General features: G+C 54.5%; 12 protein-coding genes across 12 annotated transcripts; 3 read left to right on the forward strand and 9 right to left on the reverse strand.

Annotated features, from left to right (window-relative positions):
- Nucleotides 1-286: 286 nt before the first annotated feature.
- Nucleotides 287-1,348, reverse strand: BGZ61DRAFT_423621 (uncharacterized protein). Its single transcript, XM_046243574.1, has 2 exons — nucleotides 1,115-1,348; nucleotides 287-1,043 (listed from the first exon to the last, which is right to left on the reverse strand). The coding sequence occupies exons 1-2, from the start codon at nucleotides 1,304-1,306 to the stop codon at nucleotides 348-350; spliced, it is 888 nt and encodes a 295-aa protein (XP_046102360.1). The 5' UTR covers nucleotides 1,307-1,348; the 3' UTR covers nucleotides 287-347.
- A 224-nt stretch (nucleotides 1,349-1,572) lies between these two features.
- On the forward strand, nucleotides 1,573-2,881 carry BGZ61DRAFT_534341 (mitochondrial carrier domain-containing protein; the record flags this gene model as incomplete). The annotated part of the gene is made up of 9 exons (XM_046254138.1): nucleotides 1,573-1,613; nucleotides 1,669-1,700; nucleotides 1,752-1,776; nucleotides 1,833-1,900; nucleotides 1,948-2,307; nucleotides 2,355-2,373; nucleotides 2,425-2,584; nucleotides 2,631-2,719; nucleotides 2,767-2,881. The coding sequence occupies 9 exons, from the start codon at nucleotides 1,573-1,575 to the stop codon at nucleotides 2,879-2,881; spliced, it is 909 nt and encodes a 302-aa protein (XP_046102361.1).
- On the reverse strand, nucleotides 2,699-5,807 carry BGZ61DRAFT_393761 (uncharacterized protein). The gene is made up of 7 exons (XM_046242881.1): nucleotides 5,250-5,807; nucleotides 4,650-5,186; nucleotides 4,077-4,601; nucleotides 3,889-4,027; nucleotides 3,763-3,842; nucleotides 3,639-3,712; nucleotides 2,699-3,592 (listed from the first exon to the last, which is right to left on the reverse strand). Exons 1-7 carry the CDS (start codon nucleotides 5,417-5,419, stop codon nucleotides 2,925-2,927), a joined length of 2,193 nt encoding a protein of 730 aa, XP_046102362.1. The 5' UTR covers nucleotides 5,420-5,807; the 3' UTR covers nucleotides 2,699-2,924.
- Nucleotides 5,808-6,351: 544 nt separating this feature from the next.
- Nucleotides 6,352-7,936, reverse strand: BGZ61DRAFT_495444 (uncharacterized protein; the record flags this gene model as incomplete). Its single annotated transcript, XM_046250882.1, has 5 exons — nucleotides 6,352-6,811; nucleotides 6,862-7,014; nucleotides 7,072-7,594; nucleotides 7,645-7,783; nucleotides 7,835-7,936. 5 exons carry the CDS (start codon nucleotides 7,934-7,936, stop codon nucleotides 6,352-6,354), a joined length of 1,377 nt encoding a protein of 458 aa, XP_046102363.1.
- Nucleotides 7,937-8,172: 236 nt separating this feature from the next.
- Nucleotides 8,173-8,916, reverse strand: BGZ61DRAFT_455014 (uncharacterized protein). Its single transcript, XM_046246313.1, has one exon. It carries the CDS (start codon nucleotides 8,889-8,891, stop codon nucleotides 8,412-8,414), a length of 480 nt encoding a protein of 159 aa, XP_046102364.1. The 5' UTR covers nucleotides 8,892-8,916; the 3' UTR covers nucleotides 8,173-8,411.
- Nucleotides 8,917-10,562: 1,646 nt separating this feature from the next.
- BGZ61DRAFT_455016 (prion-inhibition and propagation-domain-containing protein) lies at nucleotides 10,563-11,546 on the reverse strand. Its single transcript, XM_046246314.1, has one exon. The coding sequence runs from the start codon at nucleotides 11,424-11,426 to the stop codon at nucleotides 10,671-10,673; it is 756 nt and encodes a 251-aa protein (XP_046102365.1). The 5' UTR covers nucleotides 11,427-11,546; the 3' UTR covers nucleotides 10,563-10,670.
- Nucleotides 11,547-11,782: 236 nt separating this feature from the next.
- On the forward strand, nucleotides 11,783-13,158 carry BGZ61DRAFT_455017 (uncharacterized protein). The gene is made up of 4 exons (XM_046246315.1): nucleotides 11,783-11,976; nucleotides 12,027-12,267; nucleotides 12,320-12,376; nucleotides 12,423-13,158. Exons 1-4 carry the CDS (start codon nucleotides 11,834-11,836, stop codon nucleotides 13,026-13,028), a joined length of 1,047 nt encoding a protein of 348 aa, XP_046102366.1. The 5' UTR covers nucleotides 11,783-11,833; the 3' UTR covers nucleotides 13,029-13,158.
- A 1,687-nt stretch (nucleotides 13,159-14,845) lies between these two features.
- Nucleotides 14,846-16,657, reverse strand: BGZ61DRAFT_534344 (major facilitator superfamily domain-containing protein; the record flags this gene model as incomplete). The annotated part of the gene is made up of 5 exons (XM_046254139.1): nucleotides 14,846-15,904; nucleotides 15,954-16,152; nucleotides 16,209-16,338; nucleotides 16,385-16,441; nucleotides 16,489-16,657. 5 exons carry the CDS (start codon nucleotides 16,655-16,657, stop codon nucleotides 14,846-14,848), a joined length of 1,614 nt encoding a protein of 537 aa, XP_046102367.1.
- An 824-nt stretch (nucleotides 16,658-17,481) lies between these two features.
- Nucleotides 17,482-18,611, reverse strand: BGZ61DRAFT_356462 (uncharacterized protein; the record flags this gene model as incomplete). The annotated part of the gene is made up of 3 exons (XM_046240793.1): nucleotides 17,482-18,034; nucleotides 18,082-18,285; nucleotides 18,337-18,611. The coding sequence occupies 3 exons, from the start codon at nucleotides 18,609-18,611 to the stop codon at nucleotides 17,482-17,484; spliced, it is 1,032 nt and encodes a 343-aa protein (XP_046102368.1).
- Nucleotides 18,612-19,341: 730 nt separating this feature from the next.
- Nucleotides 19,342-21,166, forward strand: BGZ61DRAFT_495423 (putative acyl esterase; the record flags this gene model as incomplete). The annotated part of the gene is made up of 2 exons (XM_046250876.1): nucleotides 19,342-20,976; nucleotides 21,023-21,166. 2 exons carry the CDS (start codon nucleotides 19,342-19,344, stop codon nucleotides 21,164-21,166), a joined length of 1,779 nt encoding a protein of 592 aa, XP_046102369.1.
- A 792-nt stretch (nucleotides 21,167-21,958) lies between these two features.
- On the reverse strand, nucleotides 21,959-23,283 carry BGZ61DRAFT_55998 (cyclin-like protein). Its single transcript, XM_046255784.1, has 2 exons — nucleotides 22,373-23,283; nucleotides 21,959-22,321 (listed from the first exon to the last, which is right to left on the reverse strand). Exons 1-2 carry the CDS (start codon nucleotides 23,192-23,194, stop codon nucleotides 22,091-22,093), a joined length of 1,053 nt encoding a protein of 350 aa, XP_046102370.1. The 5' UTR covers nucleotides 23,195-23,283; the 3' UTR covers nucleotides 21,959-22,090.
- A 340-nt stretch (nucleotides 23,284-23,623) lies between these two features.
- BGZ61DRAFT_495425 (uncharacterized protein) lies at nucleotides 23,624-25,017 on the reverse strand (the record flags this gene model as incomplete). The annotated part of the gene is made up of 3 exons (XM_046250877.1): nucleotides 23,624-24,487; nucleotides 24,541-24,827; nucleotides 24,891-25,017. The coding sequence occupies 3 exons, from the start codon at nucleotides 25,015-25,017 to the stop codon at nucleotides 23,624-23,626; spliced, it is 1,278 nt and encodes a 425-aa protein (XP_046102371.1).
- Nucleotides 25,018-25,272: the final 255 nt, after the last annotated feature.

The following is a 25,272-nucleotide window of genomic DNA, read 5'->3' on the forward strand; positions in this document are numbered from 1 at the left end:
AGAGGATTGAATAAATGTTCATGGACATCAATTAGCCATAGAAGGCCAAAGTTGATCTTGAACAAGTACATATAAATTTAAATAAGCGATGTATTATAAGGAAGGCATAGTAATGCAGTTTGTACATGAATCGAGGGCCTGTGAACGATTATGTTCTTTTGGGATGATACCACCTCTTGGACTGTGGACTGTCGTCTTTGAGTATCATCTGCATGCATATATCGTTGAGTAAACTGCAATATACCAGCCTACAATCTGGGTCACAGTCCAGCTTTCTTTAGGTGTTGATAAATGGAAGTATTTCGCTAATTCTCACAATGCTTGAATGCCAGGTATGCTATACTACACTACAGCTTTGCCTCCCGTCCAGCCGGGGCAAAGGTCGAGCCACCCATTACCTCGATGATCTTATCGATCGTGTTTAAAATCCACTCGCTGCCTTGGTCACTAGCCAACCACTTGACATTCTCCTCGCTCTCGCCATCTCGGTCCGCGCGGAACGACTCATCCTCGATGGCTTTCCTCAGGCCGAAGACATGCGAGAGCACCTGCGGCCCAACGCCCGTCTGAGCCCTCAAGCACGAAATGGCCACCAGCGAGGTGTGGACTCGTCCGACACTCGCCAGGTCGGCTCGCTCCTCTGCGGGAGGATCGCTGAGCAGGCCCGCGTAGTGATGGCTCAGGATATACGCCGGGAGATCCGGGTGCGAGAGGGCAAGCTTCTCGTAGAGCTTGTCCTCGAAGGGTCGGTATACGGAGTCCCACAGACCTCGGCCCCGCGCGAGGCCAGCGTCCAGAGTCTGCGTTGTCGGCGTGCGGCTGGGCGCGGTGCAGAGCTGCGACGTGATGTCTTTGGGGAGCGATGCGTAGAAGGCGTTGAGGCAGTTGATTGATCGAGGGATCCCGTTGAAGCTGATGCACTTGAGGCCGACTTCCCGCATGTATTCGGCTGTTTTGACCCCCGCGCCATTCTGCTCGGCCGAGGCAACGCGGTGGAGCACGGGGAGCGAGTCGGGAGAATTGAGGGTAAAGGTGGTCGCGGTCTGTGAACAAATTGTCAGTCTAAACATGCCAGTTTCAATATGACATCCCATAACCGTGAGGGCATTCGTACAGAAATGGCAAGCCAAGAGTTGACGCCGAGGTTCCGCTTCGAAGCGTCCCGCGCAATCGACTGGAAGAGGTCCTGCACCTGGCCGGGCGCCGGCAGCGGCCCCGGGCGCGAAAACGGCGCGTTGACGAGGGCCTTGAGCGAAGAGGACAGCTTGGACATGTTGGCTTCTGGTGGTTTCTGCGGCTGCGACATGATGAGTCGCGATTTTGCACGTGGGAACCTGGCGCTTTTGATCGTCGCCAGATGGCAAGCCGGCCGCGATGCTCGGGCTTCAGACTTGGTCCCGAGAGACCAACCCCACTTTCCGAATGTCCGGCGGAAGCCCGGTCGACACTTCTGGGGCCCGACTCAGCGTGCCGAGGGGGATGTTATAACAGTCCGCGGGCTATGGGCACTCTTGGTAGGTCGGTATTCCCCAGATTCGAGAAGCAGCAATATCGAGAAACAAAGCGGGAGAAATGGCACCAAATCGCAAGACCAAGGAGCCGTTCTGGCTGGGGTAAGCCAACGCCGACCCGGCCTGTATAGTATCTGCTCTAACATATGAATCCAAGGGGCGCCGCAGCTTGCATGGCAGTATGCTTCAGTGGGTACTCTCCAAAAACGGGCAATAGTCGTGGAAACTGAACTCGAGAAGCACACCCGTTAGACCAGACCAAGTAGTGAGTACCGCGACTTACACCCTTCCGTCCAAGACTCTAGCTCACACAGCCAACAGCCGGATGCAGGTGCTCAAGTCCAAAACCTCCATGTTAAACGTCATGTACCGCTTTGCCGCGCAAGACGGTGAGTTCCCACGGCACCCAAACTACGGCCCGACTGACCTTGGCCAGGAATCGCTTCACTTTGGACCGGGCTCTCGGCCTCCATCCTCCGCCAGGGATCATACTCCACAGCCCGTTTCGGCATCCACAGCCTCCTCTCCGAAAAGGTCCTCAAGTTCACAGGCGACAGCAAGATATCCGTCTCGTGGAACATTGCGTGCGCAGGCCTCGCCGGCGGCATTGCAGGCGTCGTAGGCAATCCAGCCGAAGTCGCCCTCGTGCGCATGTGCGCCGACGGTGCGAAGTCGCCGGCGCAGAGGTTTGGGTACTCCAACGCTGTTGATGCGTTGATCAGAGTTTCCAGAGAAGAAGGCTTCCAGGCGTTCGGGAAGGGAATCACTGCAAATATCACGAGGAGCGTGTTGATGAGTACGTCCAAGATCTGTGCCGCGAGAATCACAACTGACAGTGTATAGATGTGTCACAAATTGCCACGTAAGGATTCCAGCCTAGTATTGAAAACCCTCATCTAACTTGCGTTCCCAGCTATGCTTCAGCGAAGCAGTACCTCATGGGATCCGCAGGACTCGGAGATGATATCAAGACACATGCCATCGCTTCTCTAGCGGCAGGGACCATGGCAACAACACTCTGCGCGCCAGCCGATGTGTTGAAGAGCCGTCTGCAAGCAAGTGCAGGAAAAGAGGTCAGTTCCATGCCGCCAATTCTGGAACCCAACTCACGCGAGGCAGGGACTCTTGACGGTCCTGCGGACAGGTCTTCGGGAGGAAGGAGTTCGGTTTCTGATGAGGGGATGGACGCCTGCGTGGCTGAGACTGACGTGAGTACGCAAGCCAACATGATGGCCTTGTATTGACTCGTTCACAGGCCGCATACTGTTTTGACGTTTGTGTTTATGGAGAAACTACGACAACTGACTACCATCGGGATCCCATGGCTGCACGCCGACACGGTCCCAGTCCAGAAAGTGGAGTTACGCTAGAGCCTCTCATTTGTAATTAACTAGAGTCTTCAAATCAAGGACGCTAGATGCCAACTTCAGGCCAATAGAGCCATTCAAAATTGGTCATGTCGTCCCAAGACAATCCCCCGAAAGACGGATCGAAATTATTTCCAGGTTGGTTGAGAACCTGTGCGATTTGATCGTCCGACATTGTAGAGAACTGCAATGTCTCTGACCAAAGGGCTTGATTGTCCAAAAAGGTCGTCTGAGTCGCCAGCGGCGTGCTCTCTGTGATGGGTGCTGCCGAGAGGTTCGACGTTGCCGCTGCGGCTCCAGTGTTTTCTTGAGTGGCGGCTCGTTTTACAATTTGCTTCAGATATTTTCCGTACAGAACCGAAAGGCCATTCCGGTGCTTCGTCACCCGTCCAATCCTCTCGAGAACGGTTGCAGTCTCCTTGATGAGGTTTCGGATGCTGGGAGCCAGGCCCGAGCCGCCTGTCGCATAAGCACTCAATGTGAGAGCGAAGCAAGCCGCAAAGGAGATCATGATGGCCGTATTGTTGGGCATTGATTGCAGTTGAGATTCTCCTTGGATCGCGGCACGCATGACGTTGAGCGCTGACGAAAGCCCAGCCGTGTGAAAGAATCCGCGGACCTCTAACGGGGCAGTGGGGTGGTTTATTACGCCGCCGTAGATGGACAGACGAGTGTGAGTGACGAGAATCTCAACGTATGGCGGGAGGCGACGGTCTGGAGAGTTAGCCAACGTGCGACCCTCAATATCACGGATGCTCACCTAGTCCAGTGCCTATTGATATTCCCCACTCTGTATACCACTGGTCAAAAAACCGCTCTATTGAGCCTTCGATTCTAACGGGTGTAAGTTCTCGTCCGTCGTTTGTGCGAGGTGGATGGCTTACGATTGAGCAATTAGCGACCCGTCGCTTGCAGCATTCTGAGACCCATCGCACAAGGCACGAACAGTAGCAAAAAGTCCATCCTACATCAGTTAGCACAATATCTTTCTTACATACTGGAGTACATACCAAATCCCTCCTCAGAACTGCCATAGAGACAAGGTGACCATCAAGGGGATCTGCCAAATCAGATCTGTGCCAACTATCGCAATCTTTCAAAGACCGAGTCATCGGAACTGAGAACGGCCGTCCTCGAGCCAGTGACATTCTATTTGCTTCATTAGCGGTTACTCGGCTAGAGAAGAAATGCAACATACCCCCTTTCTAGCACGAAAAGTGAAATCCAACACCGCTCTCTGTTGCGAAGAAGCAGTCTTCCTCGATCAGACCAGGGATCCAGATCTGGAAAGCCATCCATTGCTAAAGCAGACCGAGGGTCGAGACAATCACCTCGAGCAAGGCCGATTCCGGAACCCGGGTCGAGCATCTCCGTGGAGACGAGAGACTTGTGCAACGACAGGTCTGTGGCAACGGTGTTGGCCATTGAGATGTAGGCACACGTCTCGTCATCGGTGCTCTGTTCGCCGGGGAACATCCACGGAATGTTGACCATGAATGCAAGAACAATCTCGACGGATTTGTACCGATCGATCATGACCCGGTGGGCCAGCTTTTTTGCGTGGTTAGAGAGTCTTTTAGATAGGGCTGCAGCCGACGGCATGAAAAGCGCCGACATGGCCATGATGGACGTATAGAGAAAGGCAGACCGCGAGCGAGTGAACTCGGCGGTGTACAGCCTGGGATCGAGACCCCATCTTGTATGTGCAAGATTTCGATGAAAACTGGGATAGGGGTGAGCTTTAGAAGTGACACGACGGAGGGGGGCTTACAATGTGAAGAGCGATTCAGCCTCCTCATCCGAGACAAGACCCAGCAACACAGGGTCCACGTCTTCGCCAACGTCGAGATGCACGCGGGCCGGGGCAAAAAAGGCCGAGATCTCATCCCCGGACTGCTGGGCGGGACTGGCGATGGCGATGAGCGGCTGCCCCGGCGAGCTGCCGTGGCGTGATTCCGGCGACGGCTGGATATATGACGCACGGGCGAGCAGCTGCAGCGGGTTCTCGGCATCGTCGATGGCCAGGCTGGACTCTGTGCGCTGGATGAAGTCGGTCATGGCCACGGGGTCCTGCTCGTCGTCGTCGTCGTCCTCGGCGGAGAAGGCATCGTCGTTGTCGTCGGTGCCCAGAGACCCCGAGGCGTAGGCGTCGCGGGCCGTGGACGCCTCGTCGGCATCCGCTCCGCTCAGCAGCCCGTGGAGATGGGCCAGCACGCGGTTGTCATCTGGATTCTGCTGCGCTGCGGACCGCGCGCGCTTGACGGCCTGGTCGATCTGGAAGAGGGCCTTGTCGAGCCCCGTCCGCTTGCTTCACGCAGTCAGTTCAAGGCCGAGAAACGAAAACATGCACAGCACAACGGGGACGGCTTGCTTCTTAATGCCCTTCTGGCGGCCCGGGTGATACGCCGGGCGCACGCATTCGCAGTCGAGCTGGATGCATCGCCTGCAGCGCTCCTGGTTCGGTCGCCAGTCGCACTTAATCTTGCTGCGGCGACAGACGAGACACGCGGCTTGTCTAGGGCGGGGAGAGGAGCCGTCCATGTTTCTAGATGTCCGTTCTCCGGATCTCCACTCGGCCGCCGGAATGACGGAACCCCGATGACGGAACGGTCAAATATCACCAAGCAGAGCCGCTCGGTCTCACTGAGTTGGCGGAGATGCACGTCGACTGGTGGTGGAACGAGGAGAGTGACGGGTCGGGACGGAGCACCCGCACGCGAAATGCCGGCTCGACTCGGGGCCTGATTGGCGCTATTTGCCGCCCGCACCTTTGTCAGAGCCTCTATCAGCGGCCGTTATCAGCGGCCGAGATGTGGTTGGTTGATCTGGCAGCGCATTCCCCAATGGAGCGACCTGTCAGGGGGAGTAAAAGATGGGAAACCGTTATATTATCGTCTTAGGCCTCTTCTTGGCAGTGTTAATGAGAGTGTTTATTCTTTATTTAGTTGTCCACGCGCTAACTGCCTCATTTGCAACACAAACTCTCGTCTAACCGTGAGTGAGGCTATTTCCAGTACTCCACGAACCCTGATAACTGCGCCCCAGACCAGGTTACCGGGAATCTGCCAGCTTGCAACACAGGGACTAATAGAGTTTGATAGCGCCCTTCCATGCCGGTTTACTGCAAGATAACCCTGTCATTCTGTCCCCTGAGTAGGGTCTAGCTGTCAACCGTCTCCACGCAACTCCAACTACCCTAGACCCAGCAACATTCCGTCCGGTCATCATCTTGTCGCGAAACTGTCAACGTCACCAATCGACTCAAAACATTCCTGATACCAGAATCTCGTATAGCCAAATGTACTGAACAGCCCGCGCTTTCTACAACTCAACCCCCTCCCCCACATCTCATCAAGTGAAAGCAGCATATGCCGTCATGGCTTGCACCAGAGTTGGCCCAGGTCAGACCTTACACGAGACAACCAACACACGAGGAGGAGTTATGTTCTCATCTATATTCATTAATTAATTATCTACAGCGACACCTCGCTCCTACTGGTGCCACTCGTAGCACTCATCCCTCTATGCATTTTGTTCCCTGGATCATTAGGATTCACCAGGCTTGCTTCATCCCCCTCGCTATACTGCACATTAAACGTTCGCTTCATCTCAATCCCTCCATGCGATGGCCTCGTGGGAGACGATGATCGGGACGGCAGCTCTACAAGCGCATGGCTCCGATTGATTATTTTCGATCTCCGTCCGTACGTTTCTCCGTAGTTATTGTACTTGCTCTTGTCGTACGACGAGCCTCCGAGGACGGGGAAGAGCCGGACGAGCAGGATGCGCAGCGACGGCATCGACGCGCAGATGATGCCGATGTTGATTTCGACCGTAGACCATACCGAAATGTCGATCTGGTCGTAGGTGGGATTGTGCGAAGAGCCCAGCGAAACCAGGTACTGCAGACGGATGATGCTGACGACGGTAACACTGCAGACAAGTTAGTTGGCGTCCTCAATAATGCCATCTAGGGTACTCACAAGGTTCCGACAATAAACATGGCTGCGACTCCAATCTTCTTCTTCCAATGCAGCTTCAAACCCCGCAACTGCCACAGCGGAATGGCCAGCATCCACACGTCCAAGGCAATGCTCACAGCCGAGTTGGCCCAGCCAATGCTATTGATGTTGAGGCTAAGGATCTGTTAGCTATTGTGGGGGAGTGGAACAGAGCCAAGAGCCAAGACGCACCATTTCCCTTCATGTTCCCCGTCCCAGCTCGTCCAAAAATAGCTCACCGGCGTGCACTGGAACGCGGCTAGAAAGACGAAGAAGACGCCAAATATGGCGTTGAAGCCCACGGTGCCCCATAGCAGCTTCTGCGGCCCTTGGGCCGGGAAGATTCGCAGGTAGAAGAAGAGCAGTGACATCTTCAGCAGCGAGACCTGGCAGAAGTAAAAGAGCTCGAGCACGTAGAACCAGAAGCCGAACGCGGTGATGTCGTCGGGCTTGAGCGTCCAAATGTCTCGTCCCTCGCCGTGGCCAGCGGTGCCGTTGACGTTCATGGCGCTCGACGGCACGCCGCACAGGAAGACGAGGACGATGAAGAGGTCGTCGAGGCCAAAGTCGGAGTTGGTGATGAAGAATTTCGAGGCCAGGCGCATGGCGGTGACGACACCCGAGAGCACGCCGAGGACGATGGTAACGTTGATGAAGATGCCCGACTTGTCGCGGATCTCGACGTTGCAGAAGGTGTTGGTGTCGTTGAGCGTCGCTGAGGCGCGTTAGCAGACTCGGATGGGCAATGGGCCACGGGATGCATACCGAGGGAGTCTGTGATGGTGCAGTTACCGGAGTAGCAGACGGCACCGGGCGCCAGGGCAGCGCCGTCGTCCGCACACAAGCATGTGGTGTCGGTCGATTTACAGCTGGACTTGGAAATGGCATCGGAAAGGCAAGCCCGCTATTTAGAACGTCAGCTTATTCACGGCACGGGGAAAGACGGAGGGCGTACTGCACACTCTGGCACGCCGGACAGCATCTCCTGGGTTGAGATGCCGGCCGACGCGCACCAGGAGCACGGCAGCAGTGCCAACAGGACAAACGTCCACTTCATGGCGATGCGTGCTGCTTCGGGGTCAGTTTCAGGATGAGCAGAGACCAAAGAACCAAAGACCAGAGACCGGAGACCAGCTCGGCGGCTCCTCTGGACAAGATTCAGATAGTTATACCTATGCATACGAAGCCCCTGCAGGCGACGACGTGAGCCCGCAGTCCCACTTGGTTGATCCTCCGCGAGTCTGGAGCCCCCAAGCGAGTAATGGACGACTCCAGCTCATTCCCTGATATGCAGCGTGCCCCGTCTTGGAAGCAGCGTGCCCCATCTTCGAAGCAGCGTGCCCCATCTTCGAAGCAGCGTGCCCCATCTTCGAAGCAGCATCCCAACAACCCGGTCCAGTGCGCACGCACGCGGAGCAGATCCGGCATGATGCGAGAGGGGCCACACGGCACGGGGATGATGCCGTCCAAGGCACATCAGGCCGGGATGTGGCAGATGCGGTAACCGAGCCTCGACACTAGTCAAACACCGGCTAGGTCCGGATGCTGCGACAGGCGGTGCTGAGGGGGAGTGACAGACTGTCGGCGCTTCTCTCATTTCCGAAGGCCGTGGGATTCTGCGGCGAGCAGCGAGCAGCGAGCAGCCCATGCGTGTGTGGCGGGAGGCGGGCCATCGAACCAACGGACAAACGCTGATCGGATCGACAAAAAGCACTTTGCGCAGATTCAAACCTTGAGCTCGGAAGATTTGGCACTGACAGGCCGACTACTGCTGCCACATGGCGTCTGGCCAAGACCTTGACCTGGCTGATCCGTCCATCCATTGGCAGATGGGGTTCCATGCGGGAACTCCTGGGCGTCCAGGGTCGTGAAACCCCCAGGGATCCTTCCGCGGCGTCCTGGAGCGTCTTGAGGCGATATTGGACGAAACAACCCTGGAGGGAACGCTCTAGACGAGACACCCTGTCGTCTGCGTCGCCACCGAGGCGTCGTCGTTGGCCAATGGCCCCCATGACATGACTCCCCGTCTCCCCGTCTAGATTCGACAGCATGACTAGAGATTTGTTCAGGAAAACCGGCGTCTCGGTTTTGCATCGAGTCGCGGAGTCGCAGTCGCAGCTGTGGACCCAGTGGAGATGATGGCCCACCACCATCGATACGACCGTTGTTTGCCCCTTGAAGATGCAGCACGCACGCACATGTCAGCCCTAATCACTTCTAGTCATCCCGGCTTCGCATCCTTCCATCTTTCGATGCGCTTTCCAGTCTCCACCAGACGCCAGGGCGAAGGGGGAGTACTAAAGCAAGCCTTCATCAAACTTCCCTCGAACGAGTAAGTTTCGATATGTCATTCGCCGCGGCTTCTGCAGCCGCAATTTCGCCATCGATGAAAATATTTACCCGTTTGGTGCTGAACGGAGGCTAGGTTCGATATTCAACAGCGCTATTGGCATCTTCGCGAAGTGGCTCAGCAGGCAAGCCATGTTACACTCGCTAAATAGTGGCGGCCGGCCGAACTATTTGGGCCATATTGTCGGTGCAATTCCCGATGAACTGGTTCCGCGTGGCCAACTGTGCCGTTAGCCGTCTGACCCGTGTCGCTGGAGCTGATAAGACGCTCGAGTCTAACCCTATCATGACTCAATAAGTTTGTTCGTGCCTCCTCACGGATTAACCACCGTCAACTATAGACTGCGGAGTCGGTTGCAATTTTCCATGGTCAAAACAAATCCTGCTATCCCTAAGCTCTAATTTCGATCCATTATCGGTAGGCAAATACAAATTCTGCTGACCCATAACACCTAGCCCCCATGAGGATGCCACCATCTAATCTAAAAGACGGGGTATACGTGGCAAATGTTATCTGTGATGTCTATTCCACTCCAAGCCGTGCACGTGGATCGCCTCGCTCCACGCATTCAAAGTCTCCTCGCTAGGCTCCGGTGCTGCGTAAAACTCCACACAACGCTGCCTGGGGCTAATGGTAACAAATGCAATGCCCATGCGCGCGTGACCTAAACAAGAGACGTAAACTCTTTTATCCTCGGCATGTGGCTCGCACTGAGTCCAGCGGCCAGTGCATCATGAGGTATAATGCTCGGGGGTTGAAAGTATCGATTTCTTGGGGCTTTCGGGTATATTCTCATTTGAAGCTTTCCAATGACTTTGGTAGTTTATCTAAAGTCTGCGCGAACCCCAGGCGAATTTGTTCTTAACTTGTAGCTTTGTTTCTTCATTCCAAGACTTACTGGTTCTGTAATGCTTTATGTTACTGAGAAGCGTTCCAGAAATACTATAAGTGCCAAGGATTCAAATAGCGGTACATGGCAGTAATATTGCTGCACCCATGTCCTCCAACGTTGGCAGTCCTATCGGTGGACGCCAAGGCAACCCGCCACCCATCTGTCGCTTGCCCTACCCTAGGGCCGCGACTATTGTCCCTGGAATGGATGTGCGATACCCAGTACAGCTTTGTAGTTCTGTGACATCCTGAGGACTCGACTGGCCCGAATCTTCCGATAGGACCTAAATGCTGCTCCCCAGACTCTTCCTAGGGTGCGGCAAAACTCATACATCACCCAAGCATAGAAACAGCATGGAGTGGTTGGTACACAAGTCAAAGGATTTCAGAGCCTCACTGGGAGACCCTCACTGGGAGACCCTCACTGATACCGGGTTCATTATTCATTTAAGCCGATTTTCTTCGAATTTCTAACACCGAAAGAACCTCTAATGATAAAAACAGAAGCCGTGTGCCATACCACATGCAATCATCCTAACCCACCACCACCCTAAAACCGAGCCCCGCTAATTGTACCCGTGTTGACCCCAAGTTGAAAACCACTGTTGTTGTCCGAAAATGCTACATTGCAGCTTACCACAGGTAATCCCATGGCTTTGGTGACGACATCCGGAAGCAATTTGTCTTGGTTGGAAGCCGAATCTCGGAGCGGTGCAACGACAGGCCCATTTCCTATCTCCTTGACCTCCCTCTGGCAATGCTGACGCTGGAGGCCTGCGTCACCCCGATACAAGAGGGCCACAAGATCGCCAACTAGCTGGCGAATATCTTCGATGACCTTCGTAAGCTGTTTTTCATGCTTCACAGCCCACGAGGCTCTCTTTAAAAACCTCTCCTTGCTTTGGCGTTTGAAGAACATTTTGCGCATCTTCTGATAGAACGACGTAGCTAGGGCCTCTAATTTGCATTCCCACGAGGAAGGTTCGGGTTGGAACATCTCCATTACTCGTTCAGCATCGGCGAGTAGTGCCAGAATCTGGCGGAGAAGATTTGTTGCCAGAGGAATATTCTCTTCTGACAGAGTCGTTAAACTCAATGACTGCACATCATCGAGGGCATGACACAGCCCAACGAACCTCCCCCAACGACTGAGCTGGAGTTTTGCAACTTCGAGTTTCAATTGGTTGGTCCGAAAGTCTCTGCGGTAATTTTTACCAAGCTGAATGTATTCAAAACAGCCGACGACATTGTTGAAGAGGCCGGCTAGGGCGACGACGCCGACAACGAGTCCTGCAGCTTCGGCCATGACTCTGATCGAGATGAATACTGAAAATGAAGAATTTGGGTAATGATTGTGTAGAGAGTGCAATTAAAAAGCTGGGCTGGTGTTTTGCGTCCGCAGGCTGGAGGCGCGCGAGGTGAACGGAGTACAGCAATGTCATATTAATTCTAATTCAATTGGAGACGGACTGGGCTTTTTGTAAATCAAAACAATGACTTCTCATCAATGGGTGACTCTAGATGTCTCAGATTATCGCGGCGCAGACAGAATTTGGCGTTGAGACATACAGATGGGGCAGGCACTGGTGCTCGGTGATAATTGGCTGTTGGTTGCCTGGTGATTCCGCCTTGCCACGTCACTCGACATTTTCAACCTTGCTCGACGCGGGATTAACTATAACTTGTAGTCAATTTGCACTTTGAAGGGTCGCGATGGGTCGCATCCAAGTGTTTAAGCCTCCCGTGCTTCGCCCCCTGTTATCCTCAGCTCGACCGCAATCACCTCCTTGTACGCAGTACCACAACGACATGGCAACCCTAGAAGTCATCGCAAACCCGTCAAATGCGACCGTTGAGTATGCAATTGATCCTTTGCTTTTTACGCATCGCTCTAAGTATTGTGTAGCATCGTTCTGGTTCACGGCTGGCTCGATGGCCGACAGCCCTGGACGTACAGCTCTGCAACGTCGTCTATTTTCTGGCCCAAGACCCTTCTGGCTGCCGAAATCCCCGGCGCTCGCATAATAGAGATCAGGTACGAGACAGAACTTAAGAAGTTCTGGTCAGTCAGTGCAGAGACTCCACTGGACACTCTTTCGGATGATATTTTCTGGGAACTGGAGATCGTACGATCCAGTACAGAAACGGTATGTCTCTTGATGTTCTAACAGTCCTTCCGCTCTATCTGACAACAAGTAGAGAAAGCGTCCCATCATCCTCGTTGCTCATAGCATTGGTGGCCTGATTTGTGAAAATGTATGTATCCTCCTCTCCCATCGGCGCAAATCTCACCAAGATACAGGCCTTGATCAGAGCAACGGATGGCACAGATGACCGCAAGGAACTCGCTAGTTGCATTCGACGTATAGCGTTTCTGGGAACGCCACATGGAGTCGATGCGGCATCGTGGGGCGAGACTGCAAGGAAATTCCTGATGCTGAGCAGGAGCCCCGATGTGCCGATCACCGAGGATTGGATAAGGAGACTGGCTAAATTTGATGCACTTGGCGAAAGGTTCCCGGCTGTGGTCGAAGCTCGGTCGCGTAATGCCGAGACCCGACTTGAAGTAGCCTGCTTCTACGAAGGCCAACGCACAGCGTGTGGAAATGGTTCTATGACACTTGCGGATGAACTGTCAGTCAGCATCCCGCGATGTCCACCACCCGAAAGACTGGAAGCCAACCATCAAAACCTGGGAGTATTCCCGAACAAGGAAGATCCGAACTTCCGAAGGGTTTGTAGGCAGTTGGTGAGATGGGCAAGAGACCTCTCAAAGCCGAGTGGCAACGACCAGCAGGCGAGATTCGTTTCCAACGCGACCTTTTCGGGTCCCAACAATTCGGGATTTCAGTTGGGAATGAACACGGGAACATTGAACGGTTTTACTTTTGGAGGGGGTACACGCTAAAGGTGCGAGTACATGAACTATGCCATGTACATGTATTTAGCTCTTGACTGCATATCTCTTCGATGTGTCTAGTTAGTTGGTATTTACAGACGTAGCCTAGATTATATTGACCTATGAACGCTTTGCCATGCTCATCATTCATTCATTGTGTCAGGGATTTAAGGTCTTTGGGGGAAAACAGGGGAATTGAAGCTTTCTTTATTTTTAGGATGGAGCCTACGGCCGGGTGTTTCCTTTGGCATGTCCCGCCTTAGCCAGGGCTATTGGCTCAATCTGATAAGCCAGTCTTGTGGTCTTCTAGGGAGGATTTTGGGATAGCTGCTGGATTCGTCTGTTATCATCTTCAGCTACTATCTACAGAATACTCAATTGATAGTATCTTTCCGCTTATTAATGCCGCATTTCTTTGTGAATCTTTGATCAACATACCCGTTGTAGTATCCCTATCATCTTGTCTCATTGATCCATTTCCACCATCTTCAATTGTAGTCTTCCGAGCTATTGAAGATGCACTGCCACCGTTGCCTTAATCTGCCTCTTAGCCTCTCTATTCCTCATTCCCCGCACACGTCACTCTTAACTCAAACAAGTTACGGATATATGACATATCGCATGGCAGATTCCATATTTGTGATATCAACTCGCAAGGTTGATGTGTGAGATAGGCTAGACCGGGTTGATGGTGCTCTGTCTGCCTTACAAACACCTTGGGGTAGGTGATAGTAAGTGGCTGGCTGATCAGATCTTCTAAGCACTAAACGATATCACAATGCAGATGTGAGTCGCCAAGACTTCTCAATACCTGGGGCTATGTATTGATGGTTCACTGCCTCCGTGGGGGTTAGCGGCAAGATCTGCACGTTCCTAAGCCACAAAGTACCATCGACGTTTTTGGCGCCTGGGTACTGATTGAGTTCAGTTGGAAGACTTTACGTCGTTGACACACAGTTCGGAATGTACCGAGTCGATTTGCTTATTCAATTGATGCTACATCTCGAAGAGAAACTATAACGATAGGTAACGATACATAGGTAGCTTTTAAGTTGGAAAGCCCACTGATTTAATATGCATAGCCCCCTCAATACGCTGTGCACAGACCACAGCTGAGACCAATTTCTACCAGGTGGCTGGATTCATTTGCCTTCACCTTCAGCCACGCTCCTGACCTGACGGCCTGAAAGTTAGCTCTTGGTCTGAGACAAAGCTGAGCCTACCTCAACTAGTCAGACCTATAAACTAAGTTCTTAGAAATCCCTTGTCCATCAGTGGTTCAAGCGGTACCATTTACAGTAAGGGGTTAACGACATCACGCCCATGAATTTCCGCTTCGGAATTCGACCATGTCAGCACAATGACAAATAATATTAACCAAGGCAGAGATCTAGGACTCTCGAGACCGTATTGACTTTGACTGTACAACCTAGGACTATATGCCAAGAAATAAGAGTAACACTTATTTGCCGGCATGGAATTTATTACAGGCAACGGAATCAGGTTGCAGTAAATAGTGAAATAGAATGCATGCTTGACCTGGAACTTAGAGGACCGCTGATCCGGCTGGATGGGGGTGATAACAATGTTTCAAAACTTGACACACACATATCTAGATACAAGCTATCTGGTCCATTGGATGGGTTGATATCTCGACTAAAAAAACTTATTGATTTTGTATCTAGAGGACAGTTCACGTTAACGGGACATTCGCGATTATATCTTCTGATTGCTATTTGGCCTAGCTCTATCCTAACTCAGACATAACTAGATAATAGCATACCTCAAGCCCATCAAGAGTCCCAACATGCATTGATCCTAGGTGTTTAGTCGCTCTTTGACTTGGAGTATTTGCCAGTAAAAATTCTGATCTTCTTCCCCCAGAAGTAGATTGGGATACCGAGAAGCCCCATTGCCGCCGTGAGACCGCCAAAGACACCAAATGCTCCGTCATAGCCGTTTTTGGTGATGAAAGGAGAGATACCATAGCTAACGCCAAACGAAATAATACCTCGGAAGGCGCAGATGATGACCAGCAGTGGCCCAGCTCTGGCAGGATAGCTGTCCAGCAGATATGTGATTGCGACAATGTTTGCGCCAACAAAGCAGAAGTAGTAAGCCGCAATAACCCAAACGTATACAAACCAGTGGTATTTGTCAGGGTTGGAAGCGGCCAAGCCATAGAGAACAGCGGTGAACGTGCCGACAATGGTGGGGATGATGAGTGGAATGATTCTGATCTCAGGCTCGTGAAGCCCACCTCGTCGGTTGGCGAACTTCTTGATCATCCAGTCCGATCCGTGTCCAAAAATAGGGAGGGCCACAAGAGCTGTGACAATCTGGCCGCAGGTCACGTAGCTTGCCGAGGTATCGGGCCAGTTGTACGGAGGACCAGTGACAATGGAGCCGTAAGTGGTTCCGATGGCAATGTTGACTCCGAGTGTGAGACCGTTCAGGCACAGCGCCCAGAAGACGTTGGGGAACAGGAGAAGCTCAAAGGTCTGCACTAAAACAGACCAGCAAGTCTTCCAGGACGGAGTTCCAACCCAGAGCTGCATATCCGAGCGCCAAGTACGGGGGGCGTAGTTGACAAAGTCCAGCTCCGGTCGTACGGTGCAAAGCTCAGCGGGCGAGTCTGAGCCACCTTCGGACTGCCCGTCTTCTTGGAACGAGCTGAGGGTTCGGTCATACTTGGTCTCGGGCACGAGGAAGAAGGCAAGGACGAGCTGGACGCCGGAGAGGATGGCACCGAGGCCGTACCACCATTCAGGGGTGATGGCGCCGGCAATGGGGCTGGCGAAAAGAACCCATACGGACGTGAGGACGACTTGGATGGTTTGTTGGATCATGAGACTTCGGCCGCGCTCGTGCAAGAAGAAGATTTCCTGTACATATTAGAAGGTTGTTAATGGCGGTGGGATCATTCGTGCTCACCTGTGTGATCATTGGCACCAAGGCCTCGCTCTGGCCAGCTGCAAGACCGATGACCATCCGGCACGCGAGTTGCCATTCGTAGCTCTTCGAATAGGCACAGAGAACAGCGCCCATGATCATGACGACGGTGGAGACGAGAAGAACGACTCGACGACCAACACCAATGGCAATGGGCATGCCAATAATGTTTCCAATGCCCCTGCGGCTACGGTTAGCGCTGGAATTACAAGGAATCGAATGAGGGTCAGAGCATACATAGTGAGTGAGGGATAGGTCATGAGATGAGTGATGTCGGCGTATCCCTTGCCGGCCGCTACGTATTTGGGAATGTAGAAGCCCAAAAGACCGCCGAAGCCAGAAACAAGAGCGAGTCCCAGGGTCGAGACTGGACGGATTAGCAGGGCAAGCAGGAGGCAATGCGGGAGTCATACAGATGGAAATGACGACGAGAACGGTCATTTTCTGCCACATCTTCATGTTCAACGGGTCTGGAAGGCGTTAGCAAATCTTATGGGCCATTGGGTGTCCGTCTCACCTCTGGGATCCGCCGTTGGTGTTGGGATGTAGACAATAGCCCCCTCGGTAAGCTTCACCGTGCCCATGACGCCGACGGCCTCGTTCTTGATACCATCTTCCTTGAGGATCTCAATGTCGACGTTCTCGACATGGTCGGAGCCGTCCTTCTTGAAGTCTGCAGAAGCCATGTTGCTGTTGTATTTGCTGGTCGTTTTGTCGTGTTGTGTTCGTGTCTGCTGTCCTACTGTCCTCAGTCGCCTCAATTGGCGCGTCGGATCGCGGAACAGGTAGTGAAGTAGTTGTCGAAGCAGTGAGATGTGGTGATGATTGAGACGGATCGTGGAAACGCTCCAGGGTCCTTATAGATGTTTCCACCCCCGAGCCGAGCTGTCTCATCTCGGGATGCAGTCGTCTCTGAGGGACGGAGCGTCAATCATGCCGGGGGGTCTGCAGTGGCATACTGGGGTTGTGTGGTTTACTGGCGGCCACGTCCTCGGAGCTGGATCTACCTGCGCGGGGAAGCAACCGAACCCCGTGGGGTAAGTTAGTCTCGAGAGAGCCGAACCGAATCTGGGCTTGTGGTGAGCCGAAGTGGCGTCGACCCTGGTCTACCAGCGAGCCGGCACTTGGCATCTCGGGGACGAAACTGGAGGAATTGAGCAGTGTTTTCCACTGAATGCGTCTGGATCGCTCTCGGATTGTCCAGTAGAGTCCAGGAATTTGTAATGTGATTTGATTTATGCTGTCTACCGGCCGAGAATCACGCACGCCTGAACTGGTTAGTGTCACGATGGCCTCGCCTTAGCTGGCTATCATGACTGACTCCAACATCTCCAAATCGCAATTGACCGACCCCTTAGCATGGCCGTCGCACATCATGAACTGTAGAAGTGTAGAGACTGTAGAGACTTTAGGAAGACATCACGCGTAGAGTCATTGATTCGTGCGATAAGAATTATTGGAATAATTTATTTCTCATGTCTATGCTAAGCTACCGAGCCTCCATCATGCGCTAATACGGCTTCACACCAGCAAGCTTGAGTACCGTATCCGTCACCTCGGGCTTCTCAAATGGCTCGGTCCTGTACTTGGGGCAGACCTCGCCATTCCGCATTGGCTTCTCCTGCGCCGGGCGAATGTTGCAGTGCGGCCAGTGGGTGGTGCCAATGTAGTTCTCGAAGCAGTACTTCTTGGCCTCGAGCGCCTCCTCCTCGGCGAAGACGCGAGGCGTCATGCAGATGTACTGTACGTGGCGGATCTGCTCGCCCTCGGGGAAGCGCGCGTAGTGGATGGTGCGCGAGTCCCAGAGCACAAAGTCGCCGGGCTCCATGTTGATCTTGACCATCTCGCACCCGCGGGCCTCGAACCACTTGAGGTCCTTCTCGCTGAAGAGGAAGAGGTCCATGAACTCGAGCTCCGGCGGAGGTGCATCCTCGTGGTCAGCCGACTCGCGCTTGTGCGCGAAGAACTCATTGAAGAGCTTGGAGGAGCCCTTCATCAGCATGAGGCCGCCGTCCTTGGGGCCGTTGGGAGCGTAGTTGAGGAGGCCCTGCACGGCTTGCATACTGCTGCATGTGAGCTGGGGTACCTGCAGATAGAGAGAGCGACTTACCCCTTGCGTTGAGGATTCTGGTCGGTATGGGGCCAGGGGCTCCAGGTAATGTCCGTTCGGTTCGGCATGGAAATGTTCATGCCGTCAAAGGAACTAATGAGCTCCTTGGTTCCCCAGAGCTTCTCGAAGACGGAGATGACGGCGGGCTCAGTGCGAGCCTCCCAGGCCATCTTCTCGTGAGGAGAGCCATAGGCGAAGTACATGCTGCACCTGGTCAGCATTATTCCTTTTATATTTTTGCAGAAAGATACTCACCCGCCCTTGAAGCTCACAGGGAGGTGCTCGGCAGTCCAGGTCTTGGGATCCTTCTCGTCGAAGCCCAGCTCAAAGTTCTTCATCCACTGGATCTGCTTGTCGCAGTAGTACTGAGCGCGCTGCTTGCTGATGACATTCTTGATGACGACGCAGCCGTTCTTGTGGAACTCGTCGCGCCAGTCTCCGTAGATGGCGCTCTCGTCGAACTCGACCAAGTCCTTGGCCTCGAAGCGAGGGGCAAAGGTGTGCACCAGGGGACCTTCGGTGGCAGCCATTGTGTGATATGGGGGGGATTGGGAAATGTAGCTGATAGAAGATAGGAGGGTGCAAAGGTGGTTGAGTGCTTCTTGGGCCTTGGATGTATTGTGCCTTGAAGCTTGGTCGAATGAAGACTGTTGAAGGCATCTCGGCCGGGCTTAGATATACAGGGCCTCATGGTCGGTTCGTTTCGGAGCCGCCTCTCGATCCGTCGGCTCCACGTCGACGACCGTATCCCCGCGTTTAGTCTGCGATCGTCTGCGGTGATCCTTCACCTCCGGCTCGGTCGAATAAGGCGCGATGAAAAGGTCATCCCCATGCCTCATCCCCGCAGTGGAGGCCAACGTGCTGCGTCGAGAGCAGGGTTCCCCGCAAGACTAATGCGTGTATCTCTCAACCGAGCCGATCTCCGCGCTTTAAGTAGCACGCAGCACACTATTTCGTGGTGGTGACGACAAACGCCCCGAGGCTCGGGGCCGAATCTCGGTTCGGCTGGCTGGATTGTTCCCCGGAGGAGAGCTTCGAAGTTGGAGAAGCTGCCCCAGATGACCGCGGATTTGATCCGACATGGCGATGGAGATGCCAGTACTTATGCCATGACCCCGGATTCACAGCAAGGATTCTCTTTGCTTTCTTCCCATCCTCAATCACTCCCTTTCTACGTCTTCCCTTCTAAGACTCCCTTCAGACCACTTACACGCCCAATTCCCCTATCCAAAAGAGGCAACCCAGCCCACACCTACAGCCATGCCCAACCCCGTGCAAGTCGCAACCAAGCGCATCAAGCTCCCCGTCGAGGGCGAGAACGGCTACGCGGGCTTCCAGCCAGGCAAGACGGAGGTCCTCAAAGCCGGCGCGAACCCCTTCGACGCAAAGCCCGTCACCAGCGACATCCGCATCGACCACGACGTCGAGATCAAGGTGCGCGATGGCGCCCGCCTGTACATCGACGTCTACCGCCCGGCCGACTCGACCGAGAAGGTCCCCGCCGTGCTGAGCTGGTCGTTCTACGGCAAGAAATACAGCGCCCTGGACATGCTGCCCATGTGCGTGTGGAACTGCTGCGTTCCTCGCTCTGACCTGAGCGGCCTGGAGAAGTTCGAGGGTCTGGATCCCGCGCACTGGTGTCCCAAGGGCTACGCCATTGTCAGCGTCGACACGCGCGGCGCGGGCAACAGCGACGGCCAGATCTGCGTCATGGGCAGCCAGGATGCTGAAGACGGCTACGATGTTGTCGAAGCCGTGGCCGCTATGGACTGGTGCAACGGCTCCGTTGGCATGGCGGGCAACTCAGCTCTAGCCATTGCCCAGTGGTTCATCGCCGCCCAGCAGCCTCCCTCCCTCAAGGCCATCGCCCCCTGGGAGGGCATGTCGGACATGTACCGCGAGCAGTTCTGCCGCGGCGGCTGGTTCTCGATGAGCAACTTCGACCTCATCGCCGACGCCATCGTGCGCGGCCAGCCCAACGCCGGCCTCGAGGACTTCGACAGCATGTACCGGCGCTCGCCCACGCAGAACGCCTACTGGAAGGACAAGCGCGTCGACATGACCAAGATCCGCTGCCCGGCCTACATCCGCGGCTCCGACGTGAGCAGCATCCACACCATGGGCAGCGTGCGCGGCTGGATGGAGATTCCCCACGACAACAAGTGGATTCACTGGGGCAGCAAGCAGGAGTGGTATGAGCTGTACAGCATCCCCGAGTCCATGGACGAGCTCGGTGTTTTCTTCGACCGGTATCTGAAGGATATTGACAACGGCTGGGAGAAGAACACGCCCAAGGTTCGATGGTCTGCTCTACAGTTTGGCGATCGTGAGGCCATCGACGACATTGTTCTCGAAGACTTTCCCGTCCCGAACACCGAATACCGCGAGCTCTTTCTGAACCCCGACAACAAGCTCCAGCCCACCCGCAATGCCGCCCTCAGCACCGTCACGCACAACTCCGAGGACTTCAAGAGCTTCTCCGAGTTTACATATACCTTCGCCGAGCCCGCTCGCCTGATCGGCTTGCCCAAGGCCACTCTGTACATGTCCTGCGACGCTCAGGATGACTTTACCGTCTTTGTCATCCTGCGAAAGAAGGACAAGGACGGCAAGGACCTGATGCACTTGAACTTCCCGTTCAAGGCTACCCCGATCAAGTCCATCGCTGAGATTGCGACCAAGGACCAGGCCAGCTTGAACCTTCACCTCGGCTCGATTGGCATCCTGCGCGCATCCCAGCGAGCAGTCGACGAGTCTCGAAGCATCCATCCCCAGTTCCCCTTCCATCCCCACGCCAAACAAGACAAGATTAAGCCCGGAAACATTGTCAAACTTGAGATTGGCATTTGGGCTATGGGTGTTGACTTTGACGCGGGCGAGAGTATCAGCATTAGAGTACGTCACAACTCTCTCCAATATGAACCATGCTAACATCAATTAGATTGGTGGCCAATTCCCAGGCATCGCCGAGTACAGCTCATTCTCCGGACCAAGACCCGAGGAGGAGCAAAACCGCGGCCAACATACTATCCACTTTGGTGCTGAATATCCCAGCTCCGTTATTCTACCCTTCACCCCTCGGTAAAGGTCACCACATGGAGGGTTTAGGCGGATGTAACATGGATAACTCAAGAGGCGGCACTTACATCGTTCGGAAACTCATATGTGTGGATAGATTGCTGCAGCATGCTTGGACGGCAAATTCATGCCTCGCAGGTCTAAGGGCGGTGTTTGGATGAAACGAGCAGAATACTCTGCATAAGACTCAGAAGGAGGTGACAGCATGCTCCGCACCCCAAATGACAATGATACCCATCTAGTTTTAATTAAATACAACGGATTCCTAGAGCCGATAAACATGGAGACTGATTTTTCACTAACCAGACTGGAAAAAGTATCCTTCTCATCTATAAATTTGTTACGGAAACTGGAGGTTTCAAACTCTCCTCCGCGGTGCTAGACTGACTTCAGTCCAGCTGTAAGCGGTACTTCCAAAACAGCATCGCCCGGCATCGTAGACTTGATTAAGTTATAGTCCACCGCTGACATGGACGTCATTAGTCCGGCTCTATATTTGTAACTTCCTCCGAGATCCGTTAGCGTCCGGATAACCCAGTTCTTCGGTTCCCAGAAGCGGATCCAGCCCTCGTGTTATTAGATGTATGTGGTGTCCGCTATCTAGTTTGGGCAGACGACAGCGCAATTCAGCCAGGAAATGATGTAGAAAATTCGGCACGATGCACATTGGCCTTTAAGCCTCCAAGGCGTGGTGATGGTTGCGACGCTGGAGCGACCATCTGGGGCCTCTCCTCATGGCATTCCACGTCATATGGCAGCGCAAATTTGGGCCTCGTCAAGATGCCGTGTTCCTTGTTGCGCCGTGCCCTTGTCGAGGAGCTTCGAGGAGCTTCCAAGCACGACTCTGCGACTCTGCCCTCATGGTGCCTCGGGGAGACGGTATCGAGCAGGCGATGTATTGGCCACGGCGATCAAAGAATGTGATCTGAGCTCACAACGGCGGGCCAAACACATCGTCCGCCTTCTCCAACTTGATCCTCTTTGTGTCTCTGGAAAGCTCATCGCCAAAAACACCAGCGTCGTCGAGCTTGACTGCCTTCTTCTCCTTGTTCAGAGTCTGTTCTCGTCTCGCCCGCTGGAGGTTGACCAGGTTCGCTCGATCGGGGTCTCGGCATTTCTGGAGCTTCTTTCGGAGAGGCTTCATGGCTTTCACGATCTCGGGCTGTTGAGTGTTAGCGGCCGCGTACATAGAAAGTGCGGTGTGTCAACATACCGTGCCCCAGTAGTCCATCATCCGCTCTGGGGGCTCCTCTTCGAGCATCCTCCGACAGTCTGCAATGGTGTCCATAATCTTCTGTCGCATGTCGGCGTGTACCTTTGCCTTGCTCTGGTCTCCGTTCTGAGGTGGCGCGGGCACCAAAATTTCGACTAGGCCGTGGTCGACGATGGACAGCGATGCCATCATGATCTGACTTGGGGTGTAGTGAAAGTAGGCGTCCGTCACCAGGGGACTGAACTTGAGGATTTCCCTAGCTCGACCATGCGCTCTCTTCACCCGCGAATCCTCCGCCGGTAGCCTTCTCCGCAGCTCCAATATGGCGCCCTCCAGCGCACGAAAGGGGTGTCGCACATCAAAGGCGAACCTGATGCCCTGGCACAGGAGAAACTCGCCAGCGAGGATCTGCTCGCCGGTGGTGTTGGGGAACTTCTCCGAGAACTGGACGAGTTTGTAGAAGTAGCCCTCGGCCTTGCACCCGAAGAAGAGCGACGTCTTGAGCAGGTCGGTGGCCGGGTATGTCATGACCGAGTTGGTGACGTAGAACCGCCGCAGGAAAATGGCAGCCGTGGCGCGGACTTCGGTGGGCATTTCGCAGAACTGGGCGGCGCGGATGAGCTCGACGGTGAAGAACTTGACGAGCCTGGTCTCTTCGTCGGGAGTCAGGAATTCGGGCGCGGGATCGGCCGAGAGGCGCGGCGCAATCTGCTCCTTCGCGAGCGAGTTGGTCTTGGAGCGAAGCTCATGGAGGCTGTCTGGGGTGAAGGACCAGAGCCGAAATTGGCTAGATTGTCGGTACCGCTCGTCTTCGTTGGCCATGGCGACTTTGGGACAGACGTATCCGGCTACAGTACGAGGAGAGAGGAGGTGTAGCACCAGGTGGAGCTGGTTGTTGGTTAGAGGCGTCCTGCTCGTCAAGCTGGTAACTATTCAAGGCAGCTTCAGGCAAACGCGCAGTCACGTGACATTGCCACAGAGCCGTACTCTTCTCTGTTTCAACATTAAGCAGCATTCACCATGGCAATCACATTTCGTATCAATTGGGCCCGGGATCAGCAAGAATTCAACGAAAAGATCAATTAAAGCCCATTCCGGACGAAGCAACCTATAGTCGCGTTCAACGTGACCCGTGTCCCATTTCCAGTGTCCCATTGCAAAAGCAGAGCCGTCCTCAACACCATAAACCCAAGACCCGACATGAAAAGTATCTAGTATGACATGTGCACAATATGAATCTCTTACATCTCATCAGTAGCCCAAGTTCTCTCTCCGCGCAGGGGGAGGAGGCGGCGGCTTCTTGGCGCGGTTCACAGGCGGCGGAGGAGCCTTCTTGTTGCCCAGCGCACTCGTACTCCTGCTTATGCTTCCGTAGCTGGTGGCAGGGCTGGCGCTGCGATGGCCCCAACCGTCGGGGCTGGCGCTTCGACTGGGCGTTGAGGTGTCGTCGGAGAAGACGTCGTTGCTGTCTCGTTCTCTACCGTTGTACGCGCTGTTGTCGATCGTTGCAACTCGCGCGAGTGGCGCTCCAACGGGTCGGAGGCTGGCCTGGGGCGTGGATGTTCTCGGCTCAAAGTTGGAGGTTCTGCCCTCAAAGGTAGAGGCTCTCGCCATAGAAGGACGCGAAGGCTGAGGAGGCGGCGGTGCGAGGCGGCGGCTGCTGGGAGAACGGTTGGGGATACGAACGGGCTCCGGGGCGTGCTCCGGCTCCGGCTCCGGCTCCTCGTACACGGAGTTTTGGCGAGGCTCCTGCCAGGATCGAGCCGTGTTGGACCGGCTTCGAGCGACATGAGGCTGGGGGGGTCGTGCTCCGTAGGTTGGCGAGGGTGTAGCAGCTCCGGCCCAGGACTGGCGGACGCGGCGCAGTTCATCGGCACATCGCTCATGGTAGTCCAGCTCGGCTTCGAGGAACTGCGTCAGGGCCGAGATGCTCTCCACCTCGGACTCCTTGATGTCCTGCATGCGGCGGATCACGTCCTCGCTGGACTCCTCAAACTTGGCCTTGTTCATTCGGACCTCCTCCTCGATTCGGAAGTCGTCTCGTCGAGCCTTGCCCAGCTTGCCGGTGCTGGCGTCGTAGGCCAGGCGTCGGTTCTCGAGCTTCTTGCGAGCAGCCTGTGGTGGAGTTAGTACACATTAATAACGGGGTAGGACAGTGCTGGGCATACCTGGTACTCCTTCATCATGGCCAAGCTTCGGTCCAAGCTGTCGAACCACGTCGCCGTGGCACAGTCGACATACGTCTCCTGAATGCCGGCAATGCGCTCGTTGGCACGGCCCAGGGAGAGCAGGCAGTTTCCAAACTCCGAGTCTTGCTCAAAGTCCTCGCCGTGGGTGGCCATCGTGCGGCCCAGGTGCGCCACGGGAGAGCCCTTCTCCTTGTCCTCGAGGACCTCGCTGCGGCGCGAGATCCACCGGACGTAGCCGCCCATTGACTTCTGGAGGCGCTCCATACCTGCGGGAAACGAGTTAGTTTGCTGCATGCACAGGATCTCGAATGGGGGCTGGGTTCACGAACCATCCTGTCGAAGAGCCATCTCGGTCTCGAGGTTCTTGAACTCATCCGAGTGCGTCGTTCGGGCCTGTCCGCCCACCTTCTCTCCGGCCCATTGGAAGGCCTTGTCGATTTTCTTGGTGAAATGCATGATTCCGGTCTTCTGGCTCATCACCCTCGAATTCAAGCAGTTATTTCGTGTCGCCGATCTCGCTCAGATTCGGATCCAGTCCGTATGGAATGTGTCACGGTTGGGGGTCGCCGGCGTCGTCGTGGTCGTCTCGCAAGCTGATTTAAGTAGCAAAGGGGTCGCAGGCGTAACGGCTCTAGGTGTATCAATGGCCGATGAAAGGAGATTCGTTCAGAAAACAGACCATCAGGCGCAACACTGAGGAGAACAAGAGGA

Source organism: Ilyonectria robusta, assembly GCF_021365365.1.
Source record: "Ilyonectria robusta strain PMI_751 chromosome Unknown BGZ61scaffold_14, whole genome shotgun sequence".
Classification (NCBI taxonomy): domain Eukaryota; kingdom Fungi; phylum Ascomycota; class Sordariomycetes; order Hypocreales; family Nectriaceae; genus Ilyonectria; species Ilyonectria robusta.

Excerpts from the sequence above, each read along its gene's own strand:
- BGZ61DRAFT_455014 (XM_046246313.1), bottom strand. The coding sequence starts at position 8,891 with ATGGGGGCCATTGGCCAACGACGACGCCTCGGTGGCGACGCAGACGAC.
- BGZ61DRAFT_55998 (XM_046255784.1), bottom strand. The coding sequence starts at position 23,194 with ATGGCCAACGAAGACGAGCGGTACCGACAATCTAGCCAATTTCGGCTC. Across the intron at positions 22,322-22,372 it reads TGATGGACTACTGGGGCACG|CCCGAGATCGTGAAAGCCAT; the intron begins GTATGTTGACAC and ends AACACTCAACAG.
- BGZ61DRAFT_455016 (XM_046246314.1), bottom strand. The coding sequence starts at position 11,426 with ATGGCCGAAGCTGCAGGACTCGTTGTCGGCGTCGTCGCCCTAGCCGGC.
- BGZ61DRAFT_393761 (XM_046242881.1), bottom strand. The coding sequence starts at position 5,419 with ATGGACGGCTCCTCTCCCCGCCCTAGACAAGCCGCGTGTCTCGTCTGT. Across the intron at positions 4,602-4,649 it reads GCTGAATCGCTCTTCACATT|TTTTCATCGAAATCTTGCAC; the intron begins GTAAGCCCCCCT and ends CCCCTATCCCAG. Across the intron at positions 4,028-4,076 it reads CTTTTCGTGCTAGAAAGGGG|AATGTCACTGGCTCGAGGAC; the intron begins GTATGTTGCATT and ends TGAAGCAAATAG.
- BGZ61DRAFT_455017 (XM_046246315.1), top strand. The coding sequence starts at position 11,834 with ATGGGTCGCATCCAAGTGTTTAAGCCTCCCGTGCTTCGCCCCCTGTTA. Across the intron at positions 11,977-12,026 it reads CCGTCAAATGCGACCGTTGA|CATCGTTCTGGTTCACGGCT; the intron begins GTATGCAATTGA and ends AGTATTGTGTAG. Across the intron at positions 12,268-12,319 it reads TACGATCCAGTACAGAAACG|AGAAAGCGTCCCATCATCCT; the intron begins GTATGTCTCTTG and ends GACAACAAGTAG.
- BGZ61DRAFT_423621 (XM_046243574.1), bottom strand. The coding sequence starts at position 1,306 with ATGTCGCAGCCGCAGAAACCACCAGAAGCCAACATGTCCAAGCTGTCC. Across the intron at positions 1,044-1,114 it reads ACTCTTGGCTTGCCATTTCT|ACCGCGACCACCTTTACCCT; the intron begins GTACGAATGCCC and ends ATTTGTTCACAG.